The 15,922-nt window shown below is 36.7% G+C and overlaps 2 protein-coding genes across 15 annotated transcripts in view; one reads left to right on the top strand and one right to left on the bottom strand.

Moving 5' to 3' along the window:
* Positions 1-7,720, top strand: part of LOC108565213 (phosphatase and actin regulator 1) — a 64,460-nt gene extending 56,740 nt beyond the window's left edge. For 9 of the 14 annotated variants that reach the window (XM_017924539.1, XM_017924541.1, XM_017924549.1 and 6 more), the window contains 8 exons: positions 2,350-2,532; positions 3,236-3,475; positions 4,920-5,166; positions 5,801-5,854; positions 6,042-6,074; positions 6,164-6,525; positions 6,590-6,866; positions 6,944-7,720. In XM_017924539.1, the coding sequence (XP_017780028.1) occupies positions 2,350-2,532; positions 3,236-3,475; positions 4,920-5,166; positions 5,801-5,854; positions 6,042-6,074; positions 6,164-6,525; positions 6,590-6,866; positions 6,944-6,959 (1,412 nt within the window). In that variant the 3' untranslated portion in view covers positions 6,960-7,720. The remainder of the gene's footprint in view (positions 1-2,349; positions 2,533-3,235; positions 3,476-4,919; positions 5,167-5,800; positions 5,855-6,041; positions 6,075-6,163; positions 6,526-6,589; positions 6,867-6,943) is intronic. The other 5 variants (XM_017924546.1, XM_017924547.1, XM_017924540.1 and 2 more) reach the window with 4 other exon arrangements.
* Positions 7,721-9,391: 1,671 nt separating this feature from the next.
* Positions 9,392-13,764, bottom strand: LOC108565214 (DNA-directed RNA polymerase II subunit RPB2). Its single transcript, XM_017924554.1, has 10 exons — positions 13,612-13,764; positions 13,313-13,536; positions 12,398-13,251; positions 12,224-12,343; positions 11,670-12,171; positions 11,347-11,605; positions 11,091-11,290; positions 10,787-11,031; positions 10,297-10,732; positions 9,392-10,236 (listed from the first exon to the last, which is right to left on the bottom strand). Exons 1-10 carry the CDS (start codon positions 13,628-13,630, stop codon positions 9,565-9,567), a joined length of 3,531 nt encoding a protein of 1,176 aa, XP_017780043.1. The 5' UTR covers positions 13,631-13,764; the 3' UTR covers positions 9,392-9,564.
* Between the last annotated feature and the right edge of the window lie 2,158 nt (positions 13,765-15,922).

Raw genomic sequence — 15,922 nt, 5'->3', positions numbered from 1 at the left:
TCAATCGATTCTCGAATAGCCAAAACCCGAATTGCAGTTTCGCGCTAATTGAATTTTCCCCACTAATAATAGAATCCAACGGAATTATTGAATTACACTTACCCGTTTCAACAAATCCAATATTCTCCACTAATTATTAAACCTGTTAACCACTAGAAAATTTGATATACTGATACATTTTTTTTTATTATACAATATTTAATAATTACAGTTTCATTATTATAAACCAAATCAATACAGTTTTTCGATTATTGACAAAATTCATTCAATACTGTGAATTATATAAATGTTAATTAAATATTTGTTAATTATTTCTTCGAACACGAAATGTTTCGAACCTAAAAATAATTATTGAATCTGATTATTGGCCGAATCCATTGCTTACTAATTTGCAACTGTATTGTATAAATACTAATTAATTATGTTGTTGATTATTAATTTAAATGATTTGATTCGAAACGAATTCTCGGAATGTACGTGCAACGCGAAACTGCGCGAACTTAAATTTAGAGAATTCGCAGAATTGACACCGATAATAGGCGTTTGCGTGGAATTTAATATTTCAACGGGTTTCCAGTATTTTATGCGTTTTTGCCCTTTTTCCCTCTCGTTCCAGAAGTTTCGCCTCTTTTCTTCCCTTAATAGGATTAAAAGACCGGAGGGTGAATTTTCGCAATAAGCGAACAGCGGCTGCCTCTCGCTTCAATTCCAAGATGGTTTCAAACCAACTTCTCGCTAATTGATTTACCTTCTTCATTTTTATCCCAACCTCCAGAAAGAATTGTGCGCCGCAAAACTTTAGCAATTTTTCTTCGCTAATTGCATCAACATTGTTATAATTAGAAATGCATGCACGATGTTGACTGTTTATCACTGTAGAAGTATATTTATTTATGAAAATATTCTTATAAATTTTCGTTCACACGAGCTTATTTAAAATCTTTGTTTGTTGATTTATTTCTAACTTTCAGATGTTTAAAATTCCCTTGTAGCTTGTACGTTTAGAAAAATTGTAATAACAATTTGTCAAGCACTTTACGCACAACAAATCATTTTGTTTTTTTTTTAATGTGTGGCATTGTGAGTGCCGTTCGGAATTCCTGCGAATGGCATAATTTACAAGGAGCAGGCGGTTGAAGGAGAGTGAATGAAAGCATTCCTCGGATTCCTTGGACAGAGTCCAAAAGTGGTTTCGGTTTAGGCGCCGAAGCGAGGAATGCAATCAATTTCGGAAAGACGATTTATATATATTTATCTATTTAAAAAAATACACAAAAGGAGAATCCTTTCTCTAATCGCTCTTCTAAGTTCCACTTGACTCATCGTGACACACCAACAGTTACATTGAGTTTTTTTTTGTTGGTCCGAGTCCAAAGGTCCTAGGATTCCAGCGAAAAACCTAGAAAAACAACCTTTATTTTCTTCGACGCCGCTCATCTTTCAGGTGTAATAAAAATGGCTTTTCTTTGGGTCTCGGAATATTTTTAAATCGGAATGCAGGGCCCACGCGAAAACCCAATTTCTTTTTATTTTTATAATAATAAGGAGCAACGGGAAACGAGAAGGAAACGTAATGAAGACGTTCCTGTTTTTCCAATACCGCGACTTAATGTTGATCATAAATTTCGGGCCGTTGAAATATCACGAAATTAGAACGGAAACCGCACAGACGTCTCCTCGTTCGTTCTTTTTTTATAGCAAATTCTGTTTATAAGAAGATCGTATTAGATAACTGTAGGAACGTAGATCAATCCTTCACAATTCTATAAATTGATTTTCAAAAAAACTATAAACTGACACTTTTCATGAAACAATTTATTTAAGTAACTTAAGTAATTTAAATTACGACAAATATTTTGATTAAGTTTACTACTATAATACAAGTTTTGTAACTGTTTCTTTTTTAGTTGTAGTAGTAGTAGCAGTAGTGAATTGCGAACAAGAAATACAACTTGACTCATTTATTTACCTCTCATGTTTACATCTTACAGCTGTTTAAATTTACTCGATTTTTTTTTGTTTAACTTGTAGAACAAGTATTGCGAATAATGTGCGGCTGTATTAAGATTTTGAATAATATAGAACTGGCAAAGATCCAATGGTGCGAGAGAATTTTTATGAACTTGCGAAATCGTTTTTTTTTGTTTTGTATAAGAGCACCACGAAGAGGCAAAACACGCGTTCCTTGTGTTGTTGTGTTTTATTGTTTGTACGTGACACTGTTTAAATATTGCACCCTTTTTCTCTCGTTTTGTCGTCTCTCGTCTTGTCTCGTCTTTTTCTCTATCTCTTCATGTTGGCATTGGATTTGGACATGTTAATAATGAAGGCGTTCGTTTATCGTTTCAGAGCCGAAAAAAGATAAGACTGATGGTTCAGCACAGAACGGGGCGCTTTCTCCTAACGGGGATTCGCAGTCTCCGACCCTACAGCCTCCAGGCTACGGGGACACCCCGAACAAACCGGAAAGACCCAACTCTCTGGGTCCCGGCAAACTTACCCGACGACTGTTATGTTACCACAGCGAACACTGTAAGAGTTTTTCTTTAAGTCATCCTCCTTTCTGCACACAAAAAACATGTATTAGCTGCTTCTAGAAGCGTCTAATCAATACGACAATTAACTGCACCCCTGTTACTTCTTATTCTACTTGTTTGTTCGAACTACCATTTTACACTAAACGCAAGTTTCTTTGAAATAAATGCACAAAACAAATCATATACAAAACATGTTTACTTTATTCAATGAGATATAAATAAGCAAAGTTCTAGAAATTACGTTATAGAAACAACATAATGTTAAGATATGCTGAAATCAAAGCAAAATAATTAATGTTCATAGGAATCGTTGATACCGAAACATATTCGCTTAAGAAGGAGCATTTTCATAGGCTTTCTTATTCTGATTTGGTTAAAAATATTGATGGTACCTAGAACTTTGTTGAAGACTTATTTACAAGCACACACGATAGATGTTAATATGTACGTTTTATATATTAAAACTGATGGTTTTGTAGCATTGGAAACAACACATCACGTCACGTTATACGCACTAAACAGCAACAACAACATCAATTTTTCACTGGGGCTTTAATGCGGAAAGCCTGTCGTCGCGTATATTATAAAGTGCCGTTGCCGCTGTTATTGTTGATGTTGCTGTTCCTGTTGTTTATGTTACTACTCCCGATCGATTTTATGACGTCAACGTGTTGTAATTGGCAATTTCGTTGTTGCAGTTTCTGATGGACCTCAAGGGGGGCCTCCTGGAAGTACGCCGCCCCCGCACGAGCGACAGTCACACCACGTCCTGCCTCCGATCGCCCCCGGTTTCATGCTTTCAGAGCTGCCAGAACCGCCGATACCTGTCTCTGAAATCGGGCCCATTCCGCCGCCCCCGATGTTCAGCTCGCCCAGTCCCGTCCCCCATCGACAGCCCTCGCCACTGCCTCCACATATCGGGGACTACGACTATGACGGTAAGTGTACAAACAAATAAAGTTTTTTTTAAGTATTGACCACTTCGTACATAGATCAAAGTGAAAAAATCACAAGAAATTGTGTTTGCCGGATAATTTCCTCATTCCATCGATGATTTAACAATAGGTACCCGAACGCGAGTTTGAAGTTTTAATTACAGTCTACATTGTAATGTAATTTAGAACCTGAACCCTTTGTCAATTATAAGTTCTTGCATGCAGATCAGAAGTACTTCTACTCCAGTTATAACATGAAAAATATTCTTGACTGCATAGATAAAGTAAAGATTTTAGAACCTTAAAGAGAAAAATATCAGTAGTATTTTCTAATTGCAACATCATGAAAAGAATGTAAGGAATATTTGAAGAAAACATTAGCATTCTACTTACGATATAAATAAACGACAGAAACTGAACTTAATATACTAAGCTATAAATAAGATAATTACAGACACTGATATTAAATTATAATGCACTGACTCGAAAAGGAATAAATTAACGGTTCTATAAAAGCTTAACAGCTGGAGCGATGCTGCAGAGCACGAGAACGTTCAGGAAACCTAAAGACTGTAATAAATTCGATCATCCTACAAGTACTTTAATAAGTATAGTTGTAACCGCAGATCAAAGAAATGCACTTGGTTTTCTTAGAGAAATTTTGCATCTTGGATCTATCATTAATAAATCAACTATGTGAAAACGGGCTCTATCTTCAAAGAGCACATCTACTATTAATGAAGAGACTACTGTACTTAAGAACTAAGATGTAAATACAAGATTCAAAGTCAATGAATAGCAAAATACATTCTAGAATCGATATAATTAAAAATATGGTTAAAAAATACTTTATCCAAATATAAAAAATCATAAATTTGCATCTAATGATATGTTTTATAATGATTCCAAGAATATAAATATGCCAAAAGATCTTTAAATTGTATCAGTGTAGAGGAATAGAAAATTTACAATGCAAATAAAAGTATTTTCAAGCGGATCAGATAAGAAGTACAAAGTGCCATCGACCGTAGAGTTTTGTTAAGCGAAAATCATCTTAATGTGTGAAATTGTGATGTGGAAAATATGCAAATTGTCTAGTCTCTAGACCCCATGTTATGCATACGAGGGTCGCGGAATAATCCGAAATTCTCGACTCTCCGGTGCACGGAATTAACTGAACGACACAAGACGTAATTGTACGAGCTCCGAACATCGCTGTTGGCTTCAATCTCTGCAGGAAATGGGGGTTGTTTCACTAGGAATTACATATCCAAAGGAATGTGTGTATTTTCCTCACACAAAAAATATATAATATGAAAACCTGCAACCGCATCATTAATACTTTCTATGTATTCCATAACATCGATCCGTTTCGCTGAATAAACGCGAAAGCGCAATAGCCAATGTACATAATTTAAGTGAGCGTTCGTTGTTTTTTTTTTCGCAGATCAAGACGATGATGATGACGACGGCGTGGATCCAGAGGATTTGGACGACTGCTTGTACAGAATGCCACAGCCGGATCCGGCCATCGACACGTCGCGAGTGGACGAGATTCCGGCCAAGGAGCCAAAGTTCAATGCGATGCCACTGAAGTCAGCCCTGAAGAAGAAGGGCGGCCCTGGAACACCACAGAACACTCCGACACAGGAGAATCGACCTTTGGGCATGCGACAAGATCACGTCACATTCAAGTAAGTCTTTTCGATGGTTAACGAATCATCAAAAGTGAGCCACACAAGATCAGTATGAAGTATTTCATAAGTTAAACCAATACTGATCATGTGATATCATTTCATGTGACATCATAACATTTTCATCCATGATCAAAGTATTAAAGAAAATATTAATCATATTAATATAATTTCGTCAGTATTTAGTATTTCTCCAAGAAAATATTAAGTTACAATTTTGGATTCAGGACAAAAATATCTTTAGAAAATTTTAATCAATCGTTTGAAATAAAAACTGATCGTGCGTAACTCACTCATTCAATGCATCTAATATTTTTGTTTTATATTTATTGTGCGGTACTGCTTGACCTAAGGATCATACAGAGAATTGCATCGAATTTCTTCATTCATTTCTTTATGCTTGTTTTTCATTTCGTTCACGTCGCAACTGATTTATTACTGCATTTCTTTTGCAAAGCCCGTTTTCTTTTGATCGCTAGCACAGATCTAAGTATACCATTATACCATTGACAATTTACGTAGCTACATAGACAGCATCATCAATATTCAAGCACCTATATCATGCATCTGACGAATGTGCGTTCGACGAAGGTTTTCCTTTTGAAATTGATGAAATTATTCTATTTTACTTAAGATCTGATCGATCCTGGCGGATACAAGCAGTACCACCGTCGATGAGGAGTTATGGGTATGTAACTAAATGAACGTGTAGAGATTTTTGTTTCTCCGAGTAGTTGTGTGTCGTGTGCTTATTGTTAGTCTACTGTTTAAAAAAAGAAACTGGTCGTGTTCCTGATGTTGTTTTTGTTGATGTATATATATTTCTAATTTGATCCACTTTTGTTCCTATCTCTTAACTCTTGCTTACATATCAGAAGGCCTCCTTTAAGGCCAAGGATGCGAATCTGGTAAATATGAAGAAATAATAATGAAAAGAGATGTTTTTTTTTTGTGTTGCGCTTATGGGTTTGTTGTTCAATGTTCTGTTTTGTTTTAGCGGAAAAGCCGGAAAGTTCGGTCTGCCCTGCACGATGGAGAACAAGGAGAACGCTCGACCATACGTGATCCGCGAAGACCACGACGACGATGAGTCCGGAGACGGTCCGATCCGCTACCGCGACGAAGACGGTAACATCGCCGACGAAAGCCAAGTGGCCATGAAGATTGCCCGCAAGGAGAGCTTATCCATCAAGTTGTCCTTGCGACCGGACCGTCAGGAGCTCATCAACCGCAACATTCTGCAGATGCAGAGCGAGAACGAGCGGCAGGAGAGCAAGGAAGCGATCGGTGCAAGACTCATCAGACGTTTGAGCATGCGACCCACTCAGGAAGAACTCGAGGAAAGGAACATACTCAAAAGTAAATGCATCTTTAAATAAACCTAAAATAACCCTTAACTAATGTGTTTCTATTTTCTGTGCAGAGACAACGCCAGCCGAAGAGAAGAAACAGAAGGAGGAGAAGAAACGGTTTCTGCTGCGCAAGCTGAGCTTCAGGCCCACCGTCGAGGAGCTGAAAGACAAGAAAATTATCAGGTTCAATGATTACATCGAGGTCACGCAAGCTCACGACTACGATAGGCGCGCTGACAAACCTTGGACTAGGCTCACGCCGAAAGACAAAGCTGCCATCCGTAAAGAGCTAAATGAGTTCAAGAGCTCTGAAATGGCTGTCCACGACGACAGTCGCCATCTAACTAGGTATGCCTTAACCCAACGCATCCACCAATGATAATTTCTTAATTGATGTATTTACTAAAATTTTCTGTTCTTTGTAGATTCCATAGGCCTTGACGATTGCAAGGTCACATAGAAATGAAGATAAAAAATTCTGTGATGGGCATAGATGTAGGAACAAAATTCCGGAGTCTCGTTTCCGGTTATCCCAGCAATTGTGTAACTGTTTTCCTGTACATACGTGATTTTTTTATTACACAGAGTTATTATTGATAAGCGAAGACGATGCGCCGTCGGAATGGATGCGCTCGACGAAGAGAAAGTTTAATATTCTATAAATATATACATACTATAAATAGTAGGTGTAAATTAAACTAAAGTAAGCGTTTTAAGATAAACGAGAATTTCGATCAGGAACGTATTAAGAAAAAGAAGAATGTAATAACGATAACTTTTGATGATGATGATGATGAGGATTATTTGAAGCACTTGATCAAATTGTAAATACTATATAGATTAATTTTAGTTTTTATTCATGCATTAAGATACGTAGTTCTTAAATGATAACAAAAAAATAAGTAAAATAAAAAATAAAATATGTATACACATCACTTTGCGCAGAAGGAGGAAGGAAGAAGGGATCCGACTGTCGAAGAGTCGTCCCTTTTCGTACGTTCGTTCGATCATTATTATTCAATTATTTCGTTTCACGATTATTTTTTCATACGATTGTAACGAATGGAATTGTAGATATTATTCGTTTTATTTTTTTTCTGTTTTAACTTATTCTTTATTATTTGTTTTTAAACTGATATTAGGATCGATCGGAATCCTAACCTTATCTTAATTTTCCATATAATATCTTGCTCTTAAGTTTAGATTTGGACCACGTTTTTATTATTTCATCTATCGTTCGATATATATATATGTAAACAAAAATTGTATTAGAAATTGGTAACTTGATTCCCATTTGACTTAAAGTGATTTTAGTAAATTTTACCTAAAGTTACCCAATCTAATGTTGCAATATATATATATATATTGTTATCATATATATATTTACATGTTTTTTTTAATTAATTTAAAACGTCCTTGTTTCGTATGCTAGAAAGTACTTTTCGCTTCATTTGTTCATCGAGAAAAGTAAATGTGTTCTGTACTATTATTATTTTTTATTCTATAAACATGTCTTCATTATTATTATGTTTGTTCTTAAATCGTAACTGCTGTTATCTACAGTATTAACAATAAAGAGAAGTATATTATTAATATACATACAATGTATTATAAGGAAGAAAAAGATATATTATCTATATATATTGAAACATAAAAAAATAATAATAAAATGAGAGAAATTGTTTCGTTTTCATTATTTTTACATTCGATGCATTTTTATTCTGATTATATTATTATTATATGCGTGTTATTATTTTTTTTTTAAATTTACATTTCGATTATTATTGTTGTTCTTGTTGTTGCTACTGTTGTCGCATGTGGTGGGTCTGTAACAAATTAGCTTTGATTCTGATGAGAGCGAACAAACCGACCCTCAAGTGCTTTTTGTATTTGAAAACTAGGCGAATCTCTCTCACACACACACAATACACACCTGGCTTTAGCGGAATGCGAGCGAAACGAAGAAGAAAGGAGCAGCGGAATGCTCCAACCTGTGTACGTGTACTCTTTAATGACTTTAATGTGTATTCATTCAATCAATCAATTTATACTGGTTTTAATAACAAGAAATGTCTTCCAAATAAAAACGAGGCATTAAAAATGTTCCGATTACGTTCATTATCCAACCTAAAACATTCCGTCTTTTACTATTCTGTAGAATAACTATATTTCTTGAGAATTACCACAATTCTGACAATTGGCTTATTGGAAATGCAATAGTTTTTGTCTTTAATTTGCATCATCGATGATTTAATTAAGGGTTATCGTGCAATTGAACACTGTTTGGTGTGGTGTGATTACTGAAAAAGTTATTGACTCCAATTTCTTTGAAAATGAAGAAGGTCAGCCAGAAAGTAACAACGGAAACAATGCTTGAAGTGTATGGTTGCAATAGCGACGATGGATCTTCTGTGAGAAATATTTGGTGAACAATTGATTAAAAAAAAAATCTGAAACTGAGTTGACGGCACCAGATTAAAAAAAAAGAAGAAAAGCGGAGGCTGCAGAGGAGTGTTAGTAGTGGAGGCCAGCATTAACATGATCTAAGGGAAGTACCAAACAGGCAAAGACAGTGTTACAGGTCCTATATGCTGATGAAGAGGAGAGGTTTTAGTGCAGTAAAAATCCGACAATACCACGACTCAACCCATGGTCCATACGTAAGGTTTCCTCCCCTCTACAAAAAAAAAGATTTCAAATCAATTCAAGAACTTAACCAAAACATTCGAGCCAAAAACCGACGTATGCGATTTAAAACTTTGCATACGATCATATAAAATGCTGTGAAAACAACCTCTATTTGTGAGCAGGAAAATGGTGGTCATTTGAGAGATGTTGTTTTACACATATACCAAAAAAACATACATAAGTCCTTTAAGTGTCATATATTTAATATGTAAATAATTCCAATACATAGCTACATAACTTGTTTCTTCCATCTATTGCAATGCAAACTTACAAAGCTATAGTGCTATTAATAAAATTAAACTTGATGTCTAGTATATAAAAATAATTCAATACATAAAATTAAATTCAAGTGCAAAATTTAACTTATGACCATCAGTCTGGGAGCAATATTCATGGACATCAATTCCTGGAATAGAAGTTTGGCTGCATAAGGAAGACGGACCTGCGAAATCTGCGTCTTGTTTTTACATCCTTTGCATTCAAACGTGTTGTTCCTCATGTTAGCCATAGCAATGAGTCCACAGAAATTGCAGACGTGGATCCTGTACGGATCGGACACCTCGAACAGTCTCTCCCTGAGGAACTGCGCGGCGCCGTGGGAAATTTGACAATCCCGTTCCATCTCGCCGAAACGCAGACCTCCGTCCCTGGCCCTACCCTCCATAGGCTGTCTCACAAGGATCTGGACGGGTCCTCGAGCCCTTGAGTGAATCTTGTCGTCCACCATATGCTTGAGACGTTGATAGTAAGTCGGACCCAAGAAAATCTGAGCGTTGATTTTCCTTCCAGTGTGTCCATTGTACATGACTTCGTTACCTCTCAACTGGTAACCGTACTCTTGCAAGAGGGTAGAGATTTTCTGCACGTTGACGGCATCGTTGAACGGAGTGGCGTCGCCGATTTCTCCTTTATTCGAGGAAACTTTTCCCTGGATGCATTCAATTAAATGCCCAATTGTCATACGGGATGGAATAGCGTGAGGGTTGATAATAATATCGGGAGTCAATCCCTCGCATGTGAAAGGCATATCCTAAAAAAATATGAACGCATTAAATCCACGATTCAAATATGTAAGCTGTAAATTATTTACCTCTTGCCTATATTGGATACCGCAGGTACCTTTTTGCCCGTGCCGAGACGCAAATTTGTCACCAATTTGAGGGATGCGCACAGACCTCACCCTGATTTTACAAAACTTGTAACCTTCGGTGTTCAATGTTAACATGACCTGATCAACAACTCCCGTTTCACTGTTACGCAAGAAAGTCGAAGCGTCCCTTTTGGTGAACTTCTTGGTGGTACCATCCAATTCATCATCGTTTACAGGTAAAATTATTGTTTTTCCAATAACCACGTCATCTCCAGATACACGAATACCAGGAGATATAATACCATCATCGTCCAATTTGTCGTATAACGCGTTACGCATACCCTGACAAGTTTGTCTCGTGGGTTTTTCGAATTGTTCTTCCTGATCACCAATACGCTTTGATTCAGCATCTTTGTATGAACGGTAAAACACAGATCTGTAACAATATAACCATTAGTTTTAAATATATCAGTTAGGAGTGTAAACATACCTGAAAAATCCTCGTTCTACGGCAGAAGCGTTCAAGATAACGGAATCTTCCTGATTATATCCCGTGTAAGACAAAATAGCTACAATACTGTTAATACCAGCTGGTAACTCTCTGAAACGTAGATACTCCATGGATCTTGTTGTTACCAGAGGTTTGTGAGGATAATACAGTACGTGCGCTAAAGTGTCCATCCGCACGTGGAAGTTCGTAATATAAACTCCCATAGCTTGTTTACCCATAGCACTCTTAAAATGGAAATTTCATTAATTCATCTAGATAATAAAATATATAATAGAATTCTTACTTGATAAGTGTTCCTGGGACTTTGGTTATGATCAGGGAATGGAATAATCGAAGCGCAAACGCCCAAAATCATTGCCGGATGGATTTCGCAATGCGTGTATGTTGTACAATAAGCGTATTCCTTCTCTTGACGCAAATCATCGGGAGACATGGCAATCATCACAGTTTCCTCCTCCAGAGTGTCTATGTACTCGACGACACCTAGACCAAGTAATCATTACACAACGAATTCAAAAATTACGCAAAAGATGCTTTACCTGAAGCAACCAAAACTTGCCAGCCATAATTGTTGTATTCGCGGTCCTTTAACATGTCAATATGTCTCTTCTTCAATAACAATGTTCCATTCTCAACAATAAGAAGAGGTCTACAGATACGACCGGCATCTGTGTAAATCCTAATTTCGCGATCTCTGATATCACGGATCATCGATACTTCAGATACGATAATGTCCATCTGACGTCTGAGTTTTCTCAAAGTCGCCATTAATTGTTCAGGATCTCTATGAATACCCACCTGAAGATAATAAAACAAATGATTAAAAAACTTTCTGAATAAAATAAAAAACTAAAAAATATACCCAACATCCGTTAACAAATATCTTGGTGGCATCGGCGATGGCAGAAGGAGCGATTTCTTCCAAGTTCTCCATGGACCATTCTTCTAAGAACTCCAAAATTGGGGAAGGTTGAGAACCAACGGAAATGTAAGCCATCAAAGCTAAGTTCTTTACGAGACCTACGGCGGCACCCTCCGGGGTTTCGGCAGGACAGATCATACCCCAAAGCGTGTTATGCAACTGCCTCGGTTTGGCCAATTTACCATCACGACCGATTGGGGAATTCACACGACGCAAATGCGATAAAGTTGAAGCGAAAGTCAAACGGTTCAATACCTGAGACACACCAGCTCTGGCCTGATGAGCTTTCTTTTGGTCACCCCAATTACCAGTAGCCAAAGAATACCTCAATCCATCGGTAATAAGCTTCGTCTTAATAGCAAGATCGAGATTGAAATCTTTCCCCCGGTCAATAAACTTTTGTGCGTACATCCTCACCTCTTTCATCAGATTTTTGAATAATCTGAAGATTTTAAATGATAAGATATTATTTCAAGTCAATTAATAATATTTACCCTCTGAAAAGGAAAGCAAGCAATGGTCCAGCCAAATCCAAACGTTTATTACCGTAATGATCCCTGTCATCTAATTCTCTTCTGCCGAGTGCCGCCAATAACAATCTGTGAACCATGTACCTAAAAAGAACAATTTAAATAAATACATAAACACAAATATTAATATGTACTGACCCCAAGAAATAAGCTTTTTTTGTTTCACAGAAATCGGAAACACCGACGTGCGGCAACATTTCTTTTTGCAGAATTTCCCTAGCATATTTAATACGTTTTTCCTTCGTAACTCCAGGCCTAGCACCTCTTGCTCCGATGAAATTCAAAGCGACGTTCTGTTCTTGAATAACGAAGGCCTCGTCCAAAGATGGTTTGACCATTTCCATCATTTCTGGATCGTCGAAATCATAAATAATATGTTCGAGGATATCGCGATCGGCGACAAAACCCAATGCGCGAAAAACAATCATAATGGGGATTTCCTGTTTAATGTATGGTAAAATTGCTATGATTCTCTGACCAATAGCTGCCTTCTTGATAGCTTGTCCACCCCTAGCCATCATATTAACCCACAATGTAGAAGTCGGTCTTGAACTGTGTTCCAAACACGAACGGATTTCAGCTTTATAAGCGTATTTTCCATCTTTCATTGCAAAAACGTAAACAGTATTTGTAGCCATCTTCTCCTGAGCAATAAGTACTTTCTCTGAGCCGTTGATAATAAAATAACCACCTGGATCCAACGGGCATTCATTCAACTCAGTCAAATCACGATCCGTTAGACCGCTGAGCAAGCAATATGTTGATCTCAACATAATAGGAATTTTTCCAATAAATGTTTTTTGATGTTGAGTTACTATAGGATCTTCACCATCTTTAACAATGGTTTTTGTGATATCAACATACAGTGGAGCAGAATATGTAAGATTCCTTAAACGGGCCTCATTAGGCATCATAGGGGATGGTGCACCATCCTTTTCCCAATGTGTTGGTTTTGATAAATAGATTTGTTCAAATTTCAATAGATATCTTGGCTAAAATGATATAATTATAGTGCTAAATTCAAAATGAGAAGAAAAAAAAACTATTATTTACTGGATTTTCAATCTCTCCAGTTGTGTGTTGTGCTTCTGCTTGCAAGTCAATCTGTGGGGAATCCTCAACAATCCTCTGAACAGACATTTGAATGAACTCATCGAAACTGTCCAGCTGCTGCCGGACCAAACCTTTCTCATCAAAGTATGCGTTAATGACGATCCAGCAGGCCTCCTGCCACAGTTCAGAGCTGATTTCTCCTCCATCTTCCTCTTCAAAATTATCTAAAACAATATTGTTTGAGGTTAAACTGCTAATTCCATTGAACGACATATGAGAATAGAAAATAAACGACATACCTTCGTCCTGCTCATACATATTTCTGTTGCTCGTGAAATACTATTAAATTACAATAATACGCAACAATTAGTACTACCCCTGTTTACTGTTTCTTACTGTTGCTTCATGTTGCTTGTTTTCTATTGAATGAACCAGGCTAGGGGAACCAGGTATACCACAGCTAAAGCGTTTTAATCACCAAACAGTTGGTATGGATAAGAGAGAAGAGTTTTCGTCTGAGTTCGGTATCATTCGGAACTTTTTCAATTCTTTTACCCACACCACTGGGATCCCGTTTTCAAATTTTCACAAAAAAAAAATAGTGACAAAGAATTTTTTAAACTTATTTTAAATTTATTTAACTTGATACAAATTGAAAACTATATAGAAACATTATTACATTTCTTATTATTTTTCTCAGAAAATTTTATTTCAAAAAAGAAATAATGTATATTGCTCAAACAGGCCCTTGTTTTGGCTACAAAATTTGTAGAAATATACAATACTCTCTCACTTGCTACGTGTACATAAACGTCTCATTCATTAATATTATCAATATTTTTTTGTAGTTTCAAGATTTCTTTGTACTGGATAATCGGACCATCGGACCATCTATTTTATGCGAAGAGTAGTTGATGGAGATTTCCCACGCTTATATGGTGAAGTCCCTGATTTCCAATAATCAAATAATGAAATTATTTTTTTTATATTTTAAGTCTAGGCTCAAAATCCAGTTTTTTTTAGTTCAAATAAAACCGGCATCTAGAGTGACAAATAGAATGGCACGATAAATTTCTTAGAAAACTGCCCCAGACTCGGTCCCCAAGTAGTGGATGCAGATGTGACTAAACCATTTGAGACAGGGGAACTGAATACCGCCTTGAATAAAGCTAACAACTGTTCCCCTGGACTTGATCAGATCATTGCTACAATGATGAAGTTGGAAAACGGAGATTACTTACGTCTTACAACAAAATCTAGAACGGCGGCCTCTTTTCTACAGCATGTTTCGATATTAAAATCACACCAGCCAGCTGCAGAATAATCGCGATGATATCTTCCATGAGAAAATGCCTTGAGTCTATGCTAAAAACAAGACTGGAAAAGTTTATAGAAACTCGAGCCATTCTTCCTTCACAGTTTCCGGTTTTAGAAAAGGCCGTGGTACTAGTGATATCATCTGTGCGCTAATATTCACAAGACGCTGAACAACAATCATACAATGCTAGTATATTTAATCGACATAAAAACGACCTTCTCTGTTCGTAAATATATAATAGTTATTGAAAAATATATGCTTACACATTTCTAGTTCCAATGCAGACTCCGCCTCACGATGGTAGATCCTAGGTCTACCTCAGCGTAGCCCGTTAAGTTCCCTCCTCTTTAACATATATATTCACTACACCCACAATATCATCCTGAAAGGCGCGAAGTTCTATTCCAACACAGACGACCTTGCAGTCTCCACTTCTGGATCGAATATCGATCAGACAGATAAGACGATGAACAGTACACTCAATAATACAGTGTACCTGGAAGAGAGACACATTAAGATAGTTCCATCAATAACCAAGGTTTGCGAACGTCAAGTACTGACACAGAAATTCTCTAAAAGTCGCAAGTGTTGCGACTAATTTGTGTAAAATAATTATGAGGACAATCTAAAAATATTCATTGATGGTTCGAGCCGCTTCCTCCAGAAGATCTGTGATTTATAACTATCAGAGAATATGGCAAATTACTGGAAAACAGTTCGATTATTAACGTAAAACTCTACAACATCTACAAAGCCCTTAGAATTGCATCTGTTGTTTATGGCTCCAGAAATATTGTCTTTTTTCTGCTTCCATCTGAGCCATCAGCAGCATTTCCAGCATAAATTTAACACTGCTACAAAGGGAAAGTATTATTATACATACTATATAAAAATTACATGTAAACCCTTGTTTATAGCAATGGAAATCTTTAAGAAGCATCAAGTGTCCACACTCACCAGAATCAGCTAGAAATTTATACTTCGATTGCCATTGTTGTTGCTATTGTTGTCGCATGTGGTGAGTCTGTAACAAATTAGCTTAGATTCTGATGAGAGCGAGAGTGAAAAATATGGAACAGAAAAACCTAAATTGCTTTTTGTATTTGAAAACTAAGCGAAACTCGCATACAATACACACCTTTAGCGGAATGCGAGCGAAACGAAGAAGAAATGAGCTACGGAATGCTCCATCTGTGCAGCTATAATAGTTGAGAATTACATAATAATAATTCTGACAATTGCCTCAGCGTTTATCCTGTAATTGAATCATTAATAAAAAAAAATCGGTTATA

Source organism: Nicrophorus vespilloides, unplaced genomic scaffold (genome assembly GCF_001412225.1).
Source record: "Nicrophorus vespilloides isolate i.1.1-1 unplaced genomic scaffold, Nicve_v1.0, whole genome shotgun sequence".
Classification (NCBI taxonomy): domain Eukaryota; kingdom Metazoa; phylum Arthropoda; class Insecta; order Coleoptera; family Silphidae; genus Nicrophorus; species Nicrophorus vespilloides.
The sequence above is the reverse complement of the archived record's forward strand: the minus strand, read 5'-3'. Positions and strand labels throughout refer to the sequence as shown.

Bases quoted from the DNA above. Each gene is read 5' to 3' on its own strand.
- LOC108565214 (XM_017924554.1), bottom strand. The intron at 12,344-12,397 runs GTCAGTACATAT...TGTTCTTTTTAG, and splicing joins AAAAAAGCTTATTTCTTGGG to GTACATGGTTCACAGATTGT. The intron at 12,172-12,223 runs GTAAATATTATT...TAAAATCTTCAG, and splicing joins CTTGCTTTCCTTTTCAGAGG to ATTATTCAAAAATCTGATGA.